This window comes from Rattus rattus, chromosome 1, assembly GCF_011064425.1.
Source record: "Rattus rattus isolate New Zealand chromosome 1, Rrattus_CSIRO_v1, whole genome shotgun sequence".
NCBI lineage: Eukaryota > Metazoa > Chordata > Mammalia > Rodentia > Muridae > Rattus > Rattus rattus.
The window spans coordinates 18,922,694-18,938,100 of NC_046154.1; the positions used below are offsets into that span (position 1 = coordinate 18,922,694).

Here is a 15,407-nt window from a genome sequence, read left to right on the forward strand (position 1 = left end):
CAACTGGGATCGGGCCATGAGACTCAGCAGACTCAGACCTGGGTTAATCATGATACTGACCAGGCCTACTGATCCAGCCATGTCAGAGGCTTGAGGAAGAAAGGAAGCCTCAAAGAGGCTACGTGGGGATTTTCTTCTATTTACTAAATAAAGTCAGGACATCCAGGGATATAAGCCCATCCCTCAGAAGGTTGAGGCAGGAACGTCTAGAGTTCGAGTGATTCTCAAGCAACTTGGGCAAGCCCCTGTCTGAAGTAAATAAAGGTATGGGCTGGGAGACCACTCTCTACGTGAGAGAACTTTCTGTGTAAACAGGAGGATCTAAGTTTCAGTCGCTAGCACCCACATAAAAAGTGGGGCTTGGCCAGTGACATGACTTAGCAGGTAAAGACACCCAAATTGACAAGCCTGACAGTTCAATCCCTGGGGCCCACAAGGAGGAAGGGTAGAGCTGACTCCCACAAACTGTCCTCTGACCTCCATATGCACACCCATGCAAAACGAATACATTAAAAAAATATAAATTAAAAACGAAAAGAAAAGCTGAGGCCAGATGTAGTGGAAACCTCTGTAACCCCAGCACTTGGGAGGCAGAGGCAGGCAAAACCAGTCTGGTCTACAGAGTGAGTTCCAGTCTAGACAAGGCTACACAGTGAGACCCTGTCTCCAAATCAAATCAAATCAAATCAAAACAAAACAAAAAATCCAAAACAAACGACAATCCACAAAAAAGAAAAGCCAGGCATACCCACAGAAGTGTGCTTGCCTGTCAATTTAGTGTTGGGGAGCAGAGACAGGCAGACCCTGGGAACTCACTAACCAGCTACCCTCACTCAAAGGCTAGCTTCAGGCTCAGTGAGAGACTCAGCCTCATGGGAATAGTGGAGAGCAGTAGGGGAAGACACCCAAGGGCTCCTCTGGCCTCTCATGAGGACACTTGTACACACACACACACACACACACACACACACACACACACACACACACACACACACACACACACACACACACACACACACACTAAATAAGGCCAAAAACAAGGCTGGGAATATTGATTGGTACCAACATGGTGCAAAGACTATTTCCTTGTGTGGTTGTGTGGAAATCAGGGAGCTGGGACACTTGTACACACACACACACACACACACACACACACACACACACACACACACACACACACACACACACACACACACTAAATAAGGCCAAAAACAAGGCTGGGAATATTGATTGGTACCAACATGGTGCCAAAGACTATTTCCTTGTGTGGTTGTGTGGAAATCAGGGAGCTGGTAAGAGTCTCTTGGCCCGATTCCCGGGACCTGGGGCTGCACAAGGCTGAAGAGGTAGATACTGAACTCCGTAGAATTGGTTCATAACATCCTTCATTTCTGTCAAACATTTGTTTCGGACACCTGGCAGCGGAAAGCTCTGCCTTTTAGAACCTCCTGGAACAGGAACATCACACTCCTTACCCCGTCCTCCCACAGAACTCAAGATGGCTCCCACGGACTCCAAGAGTTTTCCGGTCTTTCAATCGTGCAGCGTGTTCCTCCTGTCACCCATCTACCTGCCCAACACCCTGCAGCTCGTCAGGATCCTTATGGTGGGAGAACAGCAAGCTAATACCTGAGCCTCACGTTAACCAGAGCGCTGGGGAGAACAGTACACGGCTCAGCAGGCCACATCGAGGCACACGCTGAGCCTACAGCCACCCCAGTGACACCTGCTGCCAGCCTCTTGCTCCCACTCTGCCCGTGGATTCAGAGTCTGCTGTTACTACAGCCCCGGACCACCCTCCCAGAGGTCTCTGTGACTCAGAATATATGAGAGGGAGAAGTGAGGCAGGAGAGTAAGTGTGCCTTCTGGACAGTACACGGAGGCCCCAGCAAAGGCCCTGCAGAGGAAACTGAAGTCAACATGGAGGAGCTATGCTCTGCACCTCTGTCAAGATGAAGGCAGAACAAGATAAAGGATCTCTGACAGATCCACTGACTAAGGGAGGCTGGCTGCAAAGGTGCCCAAGGGTCTAGTAACCCTGTCAGAATGGTCTAACTGGTGGGTGCCCTTCATCTAGTGCCAGGCTGGCAGGGGTAGCTGCTCTTGGATTCTCAAACTTTCCCCTTGCCTTCTTCACCCTTCTGTCATGGACACAGTCTTCCGAGACCTCACTACCTAGTAGCACAGACTGTCTGTCACAGTTGGCCTCTGGGACATTTTTACTCTAATCACCATGTGGACATGGCAGGGACAAGGTCACATAGATGAGGCTCTCCTCGTGATGACAGAGTTTGTGGTAGGGAGGAAAAAACCACAGAACAGAGCCATCCTACCAGGAACTGAGGTTCTAACTCCTAGACAGTAACTTCTTCATGTCCCTCCCCAGACTGAAAGTGCCAAGTCGTCGGTCACCAACAGTGGTTGGCTTCTTGGACCACCCCTCACATCCTTCTGATGTGAGAAGGGTACTGTTTCCCACACGTGAGAGCGACTTAACTTCAGCTCAGGAAGAGAAGAGCCTCCAGGGTGCCTGGAGAGGTTCTGAGCCTGGCTGCCTCCTATCTGTGTGACCAACACTCCTTTTGCACTCACTGGCTACAAACTCCCGATTTGCCTATCTTCTGCCAAGAGGAGGACCCAGGAGCTGCCCACACGGACTGGAGAGAAGCCCAGAGAATTGCAGATGTCCGCAACTCAAGGGCGAAGCAATAGGTGCTCTGACTGGCTACACCAGCTCAGTTGAAGGGTGTACGTGGACAGTGCGTCTAGAGACAGGAGACAGACAGAGGTCAAGAGTCCTGGCCTCAGTGGCTGTTGGCAGCATGGAATATTCCCCTTTGGCTCCCTATATGCGCTGAACTGCCCAGGAGGCGTTCCCTCAGAAACAGGAAGTGCTGCTTCATGTGAGCGAAACCCCAGCTCCATGGCCCTGGGAGCTAGTCTTAGCTACACACAAAATGGAGAAATTAACCTTGGCTTCGAATAGCTGAGTTCAGATATGATACAGAAACCAGGTCACCCTTGTTTATGTGTGAACAGCTGTTTTCACCACAGTTTATAGAACATGTCTCAGTCTGCCCACGAACTTGGGGCAGGTATTCAGTGGAAATTCCTTCCAGTACACACAGGTGCAGTGATCCCTTGAGCAAGCATTCCGATGGGTTTAGGCATGCGCGACTTTAATGCCAGCCAATGCTCACACACGGACATCTGGGCCGCTGCTGTCCTTTATGGCCTCTCTTTATGGCCAGCCTTCTGGTTTTTGACTTGAAGGGAAATGATGAAGACCTCTCTGGAAACAACCGTGTGACTGGAGGGGCTTGGGGATCTGATGAGGCATCTGCACTCAACACTGCACTCACTGCCCCTGCTTGGACACTCCTCACAGAAATGCAGCCAGCTCTGTGGAGACCAGCCCTTGAGCAAGGTGACACTCAGGGCTCTGGGGCTACCAAACCATCTCAATTAACCAAAGCTGCTTTTTTTTTTTTTTTTGAAATTTGTTTTGGGCTAGAGGCTTTGAATACATGATTTCAGAGTTAGAAAAACTGTAGGGGCTGGGGAGATGGCTCAGTGGACCCAGTGCTTGCTATGTAAGCATGAACATGTGAGTTGGGATTCCCACAACCCACATAAAAAAGCTGGCCATGGTAGTGTGGGCTCGCTGGACAGCCAGGCTAGCTAATCAGTGAGCTCAGGTTTAATTAGAGACTTTGTCTCAAAAAAAATAAGGTGGAGATTAATAGAAGAAAACATTTGATGTCAACCTCTAGCCTCCACGCATGCTTCCCTACACACATACAAGAGGACATGAGCCTGTGCATGTGTGAACTCGCATACATACAACCCCAAGCAAACCAAACTATATGCCAGAAAGATCGGGACTGTGTGTAAGCCACAGGCTGGGAAGGAGGCAGCTGGAATGGTTGTCTGGAACGGCTGGGTTAAGGCTTATATTCTGTGGCCACAGCACCAGACTGACTGGCCTCGTGGAACATCCCACCTGCAGGCAAGTGACATACAACCTTCAGGCTGTAATTAAATGTACACATGAAAACCCCCAGGAAATCAGAGCAGGCAAGGAACCTGTTGGTGGCTCAGGAGCCAGGGAACGCCACTTTAGACCTCTACAGGGAATTCAGGAAGGAAAGCCCCTGCCTCAAGGAGCATCATGGGACTCTATCCTTGATCACCTGTCCCAAGCAACCACTGTTCTGTCTGCCTATCGACTGCCTCGGAGGCAGCTCGGCCAGGGGAGTGGGGCACTCTGCAGAGACGAAGCTTTGACAGTGGGGGAGCTAGCTATCCAGAGATGTTTTATTCCAGCATGCAGAACCGCAGAAACCTGAGCGTGACTGAATGCCATATGGTTATAGGAACCCAGAATTTGGGCGGAATCAAAGTCCCTGATGCTGGCTCTGAGGGATCATGTTCATAAACGATCTGCCCTTCCACATACTCCTGCTTTCCATCTGATTTTTTACAAGTAGATGAGACTCAGACAATGCACACAATCCCCCACTGTAGTCTCACAATGAAACTCAGACAATGCTTACACACCAAGGTGACCAATCCCCGACGGGGCCAGACGATGGGAATGGGAGTGGGCTCATCAACACTAGTCTCCTGGAGGTGTAATGGTACGTTCTACAGGGGCTCTGGAAACCACAGTGGAGACCCATCTGAGAGTAGCAGGATGGAGATTGGGGAGGCAGGTCGGAGATCCCCAGGAGAGCTCAATCCACTCAAGGGTGTAGAGGGTCCTCACTAACCCATCTTCCCACTCAATTACAACTCAACTGCCATGGGCCTGGGTCCTTAGCCGCTCCCACAAGGCAAGATGCTTTTTGAGAGCTGAAGACCTATGTGAAGTGACAGGGAGAGGGCTACTGTTACATGCTGGTCTCACCAGCTCTAGAATTTTATTTTCTTGCATGTTCTCCATTGTCTCATGTTGACTTGGTTCCCTCTTCCTCCTCAGCCTGTTGTGGGAACTCTGAACACAAGACCAAGGTTCTGGGCCGGCAGTACCTGGTACTGGAAAGCACAGGGCCTTGAATTACACACCTCACTTGGCCAGAGTGAGGGAGAGCCAGAGCCTTGGAACCAGCCAGTCTTTCTTTGTTGGGTCTTTCTGTTCCAGTCCACATGCCAGGGCCATGGAGCCTTTCAGAAGCCCGCCTTGAGCCAGTGCCCATGGGACCATGCACCTCTCCCTGCCGGCTCTGTTTAGAACTGCCCTTAAATTAGGCCCATGCCTTCTCCACTGCTCAGCACAATCGTGGGTCACCTTGCCTGCTTCACGGCTATGCAATGCCTTGGCTCAAGGATGTGCTAGGAGGGGCCACAGGGCCCAGTACAGAGCTATACTCACAGCCAAGACATCAGAATGGGAAGAGGGAGAAGGCTGGGGACCCAGGTGGCCAGAGTTTACCTGTGTGTCCCTTGCCACAATGGTCCTCAGACTTCCATAAAACTTCACAACTGTAATTTTGTTACTGTTCCATGAATTGTGATATAAAAACTTTTGGAGATAGAGGTTTGCTGAGGGGGCCACAACCCACAGGTTGAAAACACTGCTTTAACAGCTATGAGACTTCAGGATCTTATAAGGGATGTGCAACTCTTTTTTTTTTTTTTTTTTTTCTTTTTTTTTCAGAGCTGGGGACCGAACTCAGGGCCTTGTGCTTGCTAGGCAAGCGCTCTACCACTGAGCTAAATCCACAACTCCTGGGTGTGCAACTTCTGCACAAGACATTTCTACAGTTTACACCTCATTAGGGGATAGTAGGCTGGCCCCAGAGTCGAAGGACTCACACGCACAGCAGCCAAGGTTGGTCTAACCAGCAGGCTTTCTAGAGCCCACGGCCTCAAGCCTGTTTGGCAGCTCTCCACCTATGCAAGGCAGACCTGATGATCACCCCAGCTTGTTCTCCGGCACGTCCCTGCTCTGATGTGTCCGTCGGCCACCTTCTCCAGCACGTCCCTGCCCTGATGTGCCCCTGCCCTGATGTGTCCATCGGCCACCTTCTCCAGCACCAGCACGTCCCTGCCCTGATGTGTCCATCGGCCACCTTCTCCAGCACCAGCACGTCCCTGCCCTGATGTGTCCATCGGCCACCTTCTCCAGCACCAGCACGTCCCTGCCCTGATGTGTCCATCGGCCACCTTCTCCAGCACCAGCACGTCCCTGCCCTGATGTGTCCATCGGCCACCTTCTCCAGCATGCCCCTGTTCTTTATTCCCTCAGAATCTACTGTGACTCATCTTCAGTACTTACAAGATGGTGCAGGCATCTGTCCATTTGTCTGTCTTGGTCCTGTTTCTGCTTCTTCAGCCTACTGGGTGGGAGCCATGTGAGGCAGGGCTGGGTCTGGCTCTATCTTGGCTGAATGTACAAAGCCTGGCCCAGACCATGGGATGCTCTCTATAAATGACTGCTGAACAGCCGCTCCAGCTACCATGATAGGAACCATCAGTGCCTGCCTGTGTCCTCGCTGTACCCCAAGGGAGATTTCACAAGAATCACTAACTCTAGCTCCCAGACATTTATTTGATGCCTTGCTATGTGGGTGTTGGCTGAGCACAGCTTGGCCTGTGGCACTGATGCACAGCTGTCCCTGTGACAAGGCCACCACTGAAATAGCCCCATACCCCTCTCAGACACTCAGAAGGGCTCTACATGGTAAGTGCAGAGTTAAGTGTGTGTCATGGGAAGCCAACTTTATACCCAAGTTACTCAGTGAGGAAGGGTAGAGAGGAGCCAGGCCGGCCCCCAGCACACCCTCCACAGACTCATGGAATGGGATGATGATTTCACGGTGGTGCCTGAACCTCGAGACAGGAGGCCATCCTCAGCTCCAACATGGCTTCTCAACTCTGCAGGGTTTCCCCAGGGAACTTCTCTCTGTCACTTCCAACTGTCCCAAAGGAGTGGGCCCTGAGTGCCATCCAGGAGGGCTGTACCTTACAGCACACAGCCCAGGGGAATGTAGTTTTGGGGTTCTAGGACACTAAGGTGACAGGCTTTAGCATACAAATGTGTTGCTCTCCCTCCTTTCCTTGCTGGGCCAGGGGTGCTTAGATGTCAAATCCTGGGAACAGGAATTAGGGAGCCTGGAAAGGCCATCTACCAAGCACCCCGACTACTCCTGCAGAGGCTCCTGGGCTTCTGTCACTGCCACAGGGACATCAACCCTGGTTTACTCTGTAAAGTTCTTCCAGGAAAGCAGGGTTGATTAGAAAAGCTAATTATAGCGTTTGAAGATCTTCTCAGACCCCAGACAAAGCAAGAACACAGGGCTCCTTCCCACACTGATCCAGGACCCCCAGACTCTGGCCTTCATTAAGTTTTGATTTCAATCAATTGCACACCCCCTAAAATTAACTTATAAGGCCAATAAATTGCAACCGCATGTTTGAAGGTATTATCTGCTCTGAGCTAAGAGCCAGGGATCGCAGAGCACAGGGCAAGATGTCTGGTCCAGATGGGAGTAATCAGCTCCGGAGGCCAGTGGTGCCAGCCCCCCTTCTCAGTCAGAACATCTGGTTTGGGGCAGAACCAGAGGCCAGGCCAGATCCAAACAGAGAGCTGGAGTAGGGCAGGTCCCTGTCTTCTCTGAGAACCTGAAAGATCAAGGTGATGAAGCTGGGCTCCTAGCAGCCTCTTGTGGTTGCTCTGGCTAGCGAAGGCCCTGTCGTCAGCAGTGAGGAGCCACTGCCCCGCACCGCAGCGCTCACTTCCAAGCTCCTCCCCAGAGTGAGGTCTCAGGCCATGCACTGACCTTCTGACTGTAAGCTGGACAAGACGGGTCCATGAGTTTGCTCTCTCGCATTCCCTCCGTGGGGTTGGCTGTACCATCGAAGACAGAAAACTTCCTTGGGACTTGGGGGAGAGTAGAAGTGACAGGACTGAAGTACCTAGAGCAGTTGGCACCTCACTCGAGCACACCTGGCATTTCCTGTGCAGTGTCACAAACCAGCTCTATCCAAAGCCTAGCTGTCTGGGCACTGCTGTCACAGGTCTCCAAGAAGGGGAAATCATTGGGATTACTCTGCCCAGGACGGCAAAGAAACGCAGTAAATGAGGGTGGAGTGGGGATGGGATGGTGGAGGGAAGGGAAGGCTGGAGAGGTATAGTGGGGAGGGGCAGGGAGCAGGGAAAGTAGGAACCAAGGGACTTCAAAGGCAGTCAGACAGCACCCCAGCTTGGTCCCTAGGTCCTATTTGCCCATGTCCACCTTGCGCACGTCTAGCCCTAGCCCTTTATCCCTAATTGGGAAATGTTCACAAGCCTGCGTGTGCGCTAAACCCCCATGGGAGACAGAAGCCAGAGGGCCTGCAAGGCAGCCACCCTGGCCCCAGCCGGCACTCCGCCCAGACAGACTCCATGTGTGGGTGATTACCTCCAATTCCCTACAAAGTCAAAGGTCTTTACAGACTCGGGATCAAAGCTGGGGCCTGAAGATAGAATCTAGTCTCCTTGGGTCTCATGGCAGAGAACCCTCAGGGAGGCACTGAACACCCCATCTCTGAAAGTTGGTCTGGGCTGAGGCAGCCCAGCACACTTCCTGCCCACTCCTTCATCTTCTAAAGAGAGCTTCTAGGAATAAGGACAAGGTCACAGCCTTACAGCAGGTGACCATGGCCATATGCACACAGTGTGATGTTGTACACATGGTCTCATGGGCAGCTAAGCCATGGCGTCGGGGCCCCTATATTCTGTTTGGAATGTACTGAGACTCCTGTATGTAGGGCCAGCATGGCCTTCCCAGTATTAGGAGAGTACACGAGCATGAGTCTCCTGTGGTTCACAGAAGCCCCTGTGCTCTTCATATGCCAGGTAGAAGACCGGTGTTCTCCACAAGGACCATCAAAGTCCCTCATATGCTAGGAAGGTAGTCAAAGGCTTGACTTTAGGTCAAGCCTGGTCTCTACTCTATACCTTACCATCATCCAAGAATTCTGAACTACGGGGACTGTCACAAGTTGAAGACAGGTCTGCTTTTACAGACCCCACCCAAGGCACAGTGGCTTCAATTACTCAGCCTTCCTGGGAACAGCAGGGGCCTGGCCTGCTTGGAGGTGCCAGATGTTCAACTGTTCCTTTTCCTTCAGGAAGGGGTGGCTTTGCTTGAAGATCCGTGTATTTCCAGTGGACCTGAAGCCAGACTGCTTCCTGGACTGTCAGCAGACAGTCTGGCATGGGGTAGGATGTCTCCTCCCGGAGGGACCTGTGTGTTTGGTCTGTTTGCCAACATGAAGAAAAGGCAAATGCAGTCATCCCAGAGAGTTCCACAGCTCCTCTCACAGGCGACAACCAAGTCTTCCTGTGGTACAGGACAGTGGCAGGAAGGAGCAGCAATGAGGAGAGAAAGACATGGCTTGCCACCCCTGCACCACCCTGGCAACAATGGGAAAAGCCCTCAGGGCCACACCAAGGTCTCCTACATACCCGAGACCTCTGCTCCAAAGCCTTGGCAGGAAGGCTCCCGCTCCAGGGCCACTGACACTCACACAAACACCCCGAGGGTGAGAATGGGGGTTGAGCAATCTAAGGTACTTAAGAAATGAGAGAAAAAAAACTTTTTTCTTAATATTTGCCCCAGAAATGGGGTAGATCCATTCATGTAAGTCCTCTCATATGTTCCTGGGAAATTCCTTAGCCTCTGATGACAGTCGATGGTAGGACCCATGTGACAATTCCCAAACTTTCCCTGCAGTGAGCTTCGACTCCAGTCACACAGAGAGAAGCTGCCTTTACTGTACCCAGCCAGGCAGGGGGACCTTCCTGTCCTAAGAGCATCTGTACTGGCCCCCTCTTCTGGCCCAGCAGGAGTTGGAGCTTTGGGCACCCGGAGCAGGAAGGGTTCCTCCTGTCACCCTTTTAGAGCCTTACTAAGTGACAGAAGAGAGTTTCTGGCCATTGTGGCCAACCAAGCCTCATGGCAGTATCATTGCTTGAGCTAGGAGACAAGCAGGGCCAGAGGAGCAGAGGGCAGGCAATGTGGTCTGTATCTAGACCTGGTCCTCAATGGCAGCCCAAAGACGTGAGAACCACTTCACTGAGGGAGGTACACCCAGGTGTCCATGCCTATGACTACTCAGAACCACCCTTGCAACCAAATGTAAACCGCCTCAAAGGACTGGATGAGGCTGGGCTGTCGGTCGCCATGGGCTCTGAAGGAGCACTTGAGGCAGTTCAGCTTCCCATGTGGAGACCCGAGTCACACTTCAGAGAGGTACTGCCCACTCCCATCTGACACTCGGTGAGGGCTGTCTTTCCAGAAAGTTCTAAGGTGTCTGTGAGACATTTTCAAAGCTGTGCAAGGCTATGAAATATGACAGGCTTTCAAATCTGCTTCTGATTTCAGAGACAAGGTGTGTGCACGTCCAGGGTGGCCGCCTGGGAACACTGGACCAGAGCTCCTCTGCCTACCCAGACTTTGGACATTGTCTTCAGTGACAGAGTCGCCTCCTGGAAAGGCAGTGAGTGAGCCACTACTTTGCTGTCCGACTTTACTTGATACCGACTTACTTAAATGTCTGCTACTAGGGTTGGGGATTTAGCTCAGTGGTAGAGCACTTGCCTAGCAAGCGCAAGGCCCTGGGTTCGGTCCCCAGCTCCGAAAAAAAAGAAAAGAAAAAAAAAAGGTCTGCTACTGTTTCTTCTCCCCATACCTGCTGCCTGCTTATATGCATCTATATGAAGGAAGGACTCTGGAGTTGGGTGACAATCTGTCCTGATTAGGTTTTATCAACTTGACACAACATAGTCATCACCTGGGAAAAAGAACCCTCAGCTGAGGAACTGCCTCCATCAGACCTGCCCACAGGACAGTCTGGGGGACATTTTCTCGATTAATGACTGATGTGGAAGTGGTGGGAGAATGCAGGCCATTGCGGGCAGTGCCACCCTTCAGAAGACGTCCTGGCTTATGTAAGAAAGTTAACTGAGCAAGCCACGAAAACAGAGCCAGTAAGCAGCGATTCTCCACGGTCTGCTTCTTCCCTCAGTGATTAACGACAACCCGCAAGACAAATAAACTGGTCCCTCCAAGTTGGCTTTAGTCAGAGTTCTATCACAGCCACAGAAAGCAAAGGACAGCAGGGTGACGCTGTCCCCTTAGTTTGGCCACGTTCTGGCTAGTGAACTACTCTGTACTTCTGAATGTGTCAATTCATTCCTGTAAGTGACCACACTCATGGTCACCGATTAGTGACATATGACCACTGTCTTACTCTCAGTATCACTGCAACACGAAACCTGCCTCCGCCTGGACATCCGGGTTAAGAACTCACTTATTTGAAGCTGCTTTTTTATGGCCAGATGGAATCGGAGCAGAACTGCAGATGAAGGCGGAGCAGGCTTTTAGCACCACTGCGGGAGCGGTCCCCAAAGGGGCAAAGCAGGAGACGTGAGACCCCTTAGACACAAAACCCCATTTGAACTGAGAGAGTAATGGTTGTGCAGATGTTAAACTGTAGGAGATTTGAATCCCAGCTCTCTCGATCTCTGCATCCTCCTCAAGCGAACCTTGTAACTTTTCATTAAAGGGCTTCGAATGTAAAAAGCCTCACCATGCAGGGCACGGAGACAAAGATGCTATGCAGACAAGGGGTGTGTGTGTGTGTGTGTGTATGTGTGTGTGTGTGTGTTGGGGAGCACTGAAATGTTTAGGACCATGTGCTGGTGGCTTCCTGAGGACCATTGTCTGACTGAGAAGGAACCTCTCTCCCCCAAATGTGTCACAGCAAACTGACGCAAATGGAGAGAGCAGCCCATAGCCCACGAACTCCAGGGGCACCGTTTCTCTCATTTCAATTTTCTTGCCTCTATGCTAGACCAGGCTTGAGCAATGTAGAGATGCAGGGTCAAATCCCACCCATCTCAGGGCTTAAAAGGTGAGTTCCACATCTTGTAAGGTCACATACAAAAAGGCAAAACCAAGCTCAGCCTTCTGCACCCTGCAAACCTGATGTAGCATTTCCTGGGAGTGTCAACCCTTGTCGCACACAGGGGATTTGAACTGACTTCGTACTACCACACGTCCAGTACAGAACTTGATTTAAAATGAGATTCTATTGATTGAGCACCGCCTTCTCTGGAGCCCTTCCTCAAGAGTCCCAGCTAAATGGCCTAGTATTCATGGGCCATGGTGATGTGCAAAATCAGAGCATAGAGGAGCTGAAAGAGGCACACTGAGTTACTCTCATGGGGATGAAACACGGGGACCCGAGTTTTGATGGCCAGTGAGGCCTGCCGAACAGGGAGCTTGCTTCAGGAAGATGGAGAGCGGAGGACGCTCAGGACTGACCTCTGACTTCCATGTGTGCATGCACCCACACTCACATGTACACGCACACACAAACACACCTATGCATCCCTCACACACATGCACCAAAGGAAGAAAGGAAGGAGGGAAGGGTAAAAGACTGCACGAGACCTCAGTTCACTGTGCTGTGGCAACTGGACAGTCAGCACGGGCCTGAGCTCCAGGTCAAACAGAGCTCTAGTGGCTAAGAGCTGTGCTGTATTCTCACATACCTGTCACAAATTCAGTCGGCCTGAGCTCCACAGAGAGGCCATACTTTAACTGTGTGTTTGTGATTGATCAGCGGTTTGAGTCTTAGTTCTGCCCCTGGCCTGGACAAACTCCTTATTCTCTGTGTGTGAGCGCTTCATGCTGACTGTGCCACTGTGGCATCCAAAACCTTACTGTTACTGAAAGAGCAAAGATATGAGATAGAGTGCAAAATACCTACCCTGTGTCAGACACACAGTAGGTGCTCTCCCACTTACCTGCCACAATGGAACTGTTACAGAGTAGCATGGTCATGTCTGCATCAGGTAGCTCTAACTTTTAGCAAGCTACGTGACCAGGCAGTAGAGCCAAGGAAGAGAGCTTAGCCCAGGCAAACTCTCCTACATGATTCTCCCCCAGAAAAGCCCCAGAGCTAGCGTGCAGGGCCACTCACAGGTCTCGGTATTGGTCGAAGGCATTGTTGGCCTCTACCTCCAGCTTTCTGAGCCGAGCAGATGGCATGGCCCCGTCTTCCAAAGGAGGGTCATACTTGTTACTCCATGGTGACCTGCAAGGAAAGAAGGAAGGAGACAGCTCTATGACTCATCCCAGAGACACTCAGCCCCAGCTCAGCGGCCTGAAGTTCAGGGCCAAGTCACGAGGAGGCTTTTGGGAGTCTTACAAAGCAAAGGCTCAGAGGCCAGCAGACCAATGCAGCGAATGCCTGAGCTCCACGCCTCACTTCCTCCTGCGGGAAACAAGGCTGCCATTTGCTAGCGTGGGCTACTTCGAGGAACCAACAGAGAGAATGGCAGGGGCCTTGGCCACAAACACTAGTGCTTCCCTGATTCCTTTGTGCTCAAAGTGGTCAGCTGCTGCCCCTCGCCTCCCTGACTTGCTAGAGGCTCCTCAGGCCTCAGACACTAAGTAATAAGAAGATGGCTGTGAGTTACAGAAGCAGGCAGTAAGCCTGGGCACCGGGAAATGGAGTGCCTGGCTCCTTAAGGAACACAGCCCCTCCCATACACGGGCCTAAGCTCACACGAGGCCTGTGATGTAGAGACCCAACCCAAAGACTTGCGTTTTAAAAACGCTTTTCGCCACACCGGGGAACTTTCAGTCACTGAAGGCAATGGGAGGTGTTTTAAGGTCTCCTTGTTAGTTCCCAAGGGTGGAGAGCTCAGGCTGCGTCTTCACAAAGAACTTACAAGAGAGGTTGGGGGAGGCTGGAGAGATGGCTCAGCCACTAAGAGCACACTGCTGCTCTTCCAGAGAACCCAAGTTTGATTCCCAGCACCCACATGGCAGCTCACATCCTGTAACTCTAGTTCCGTGGATCCACCATCCTCTTCTGGTGTCCAGAGGCACCAGGCATGCACCCGGTACACAGACATACATGCATGTAAAACATCCACACAGAAAGTAAAGTGAAGTTTTCAACAAGTGGGGGAGTCTACGGCAGGGGAGGAGATGTGAGCACCTGGAGAGAACCCACCACAGGGACTCATGCGGCCTTCCTTTCTCCCAGGGATCATTAAGGCTCACAGCTTTTCAATCTGGGATTAACATTAAGAGAGGAAAAGTATGCTCAAGGTCCCTCACCCCCCACCTTGTCCACACAGATGTCTCTTCCTGGTTCCAGTCTAGCTGTGAGTCACGTGAAAGGAAGCTAGGTGTTCAGGGTGGCTGTAGAGGCACAGTGTTCTCAGGGACGGTCCAGAGCATAGAGTGGGGGCCAAGCTGCTGCGTAGGGCTTCAGGCTACAAATGCACTTATCCAAAGAAATGCCTTTTCTAAATATTTATTTACTTAATGTATGTGACTGCATTGTAGCTGTCTTCAGACACACCAGAAGAGGGCATTGGATCCCATTACAGATGGTTGTGAGCCACCATGTGGTTGCTGGGAATTGAACTCAGGACCTCTGGAAGAACAGTCAGCACTCTTAACCACTGAGCTACCTCTCCAGCCTGAGCACAGCCTTTAGAAACCTTTCCATGTTTAGGTGCCTAGGTTCAAGTTCAAGCCCACCCACTGCTCCCAATAGAATTGGGGGAACAGGACCCCAAGACCAGCACTAGCTCAAGACTCTGACAAAGAGGGCCTGTGGGGTGTCTGCCTTCACAGCACTCTGACAAACTCCGCAGGCTCCCTCAGACAGGGAGTCAAAGGGAGCTGGGGTGGCTGTGCGTGGCTGTGGTCCTAGCCCTTGTGAGACGGGTGCAGGAAGGTCAAGTCTGAGTCCAGCCAGGGCTATATAACTAGACCTCATCTCCAAAACACAAAGGCAGGAGGACGGCGAGGACAGGAAGGAAGGAGAGACTCCAAGGCCAGCTGACAGGTCAGTACAGGCAGTTGCACTACTTACACGTCAGTGAGGCTGGGCTCTTCCACTGTGGGACAGCGGGCAAGAACCCGGGACTGTGACCTGGACCCACCCTGCTTCCTCTGAGAACCTCTTGGCCTACTTGTAAGTAGGGCAAGTCCCCTCTTCACGCCATCTCCTTCACATGGCATAGACGACCCAGCCCATGGCTCTTTTCAAAATGCAACCCTGAGCCTGCAAGATAATTCAGACAAAGGCACTTGCAGCCAAGCCTGACAACCTGAATTCCATCTCCAGGACCCACACGGTGGAAGGACTGACTCCTTCAGGTTCTAACCTCTATAAGTCTCTATAAGTCTCTATAAATCTCTCTCTCTCTCTCTCTCTCTCTCTCTCTCTCTCTCTCTCTCTCTCTCTCACACACACACACACACACACACACACACACACACACACACACACACACACACACACATGTAATGTGGTTAAAGTTTTTAAAGCAAAACTAAAAACAAAGCAACCCGCTAGGACACAGCACCCATCACACGCAGACCTAA

At 51.6% G+C, this 15,407-nt stretch overlaps 1 protein-coding gene across 2 annotated transcripts in view; it reads right to left on the minus strand.

The window, feature by feature from the left end:
• The window catches only part of Capzb (capping actin protein of muscle Z-line subunit beta), a 99,668-nt gene that overhangs the window by 16,905 nt on the left and 67,356 nt on the right, over positions 1-15,407 (minus strand). For both annotated transcript variants that reach the window (XM_032895454.1, XM_032895451.1), the window contains exon 4: positions 12,979-13,092. In XM_032895454.1, coding sequence (XP_032751345.1) covers positions 12,979-13,092 — 114 coding nt within the window. The remainder of the gene's footprint in view (positions 1-12,978; positions 13,093-15,407) is intronic.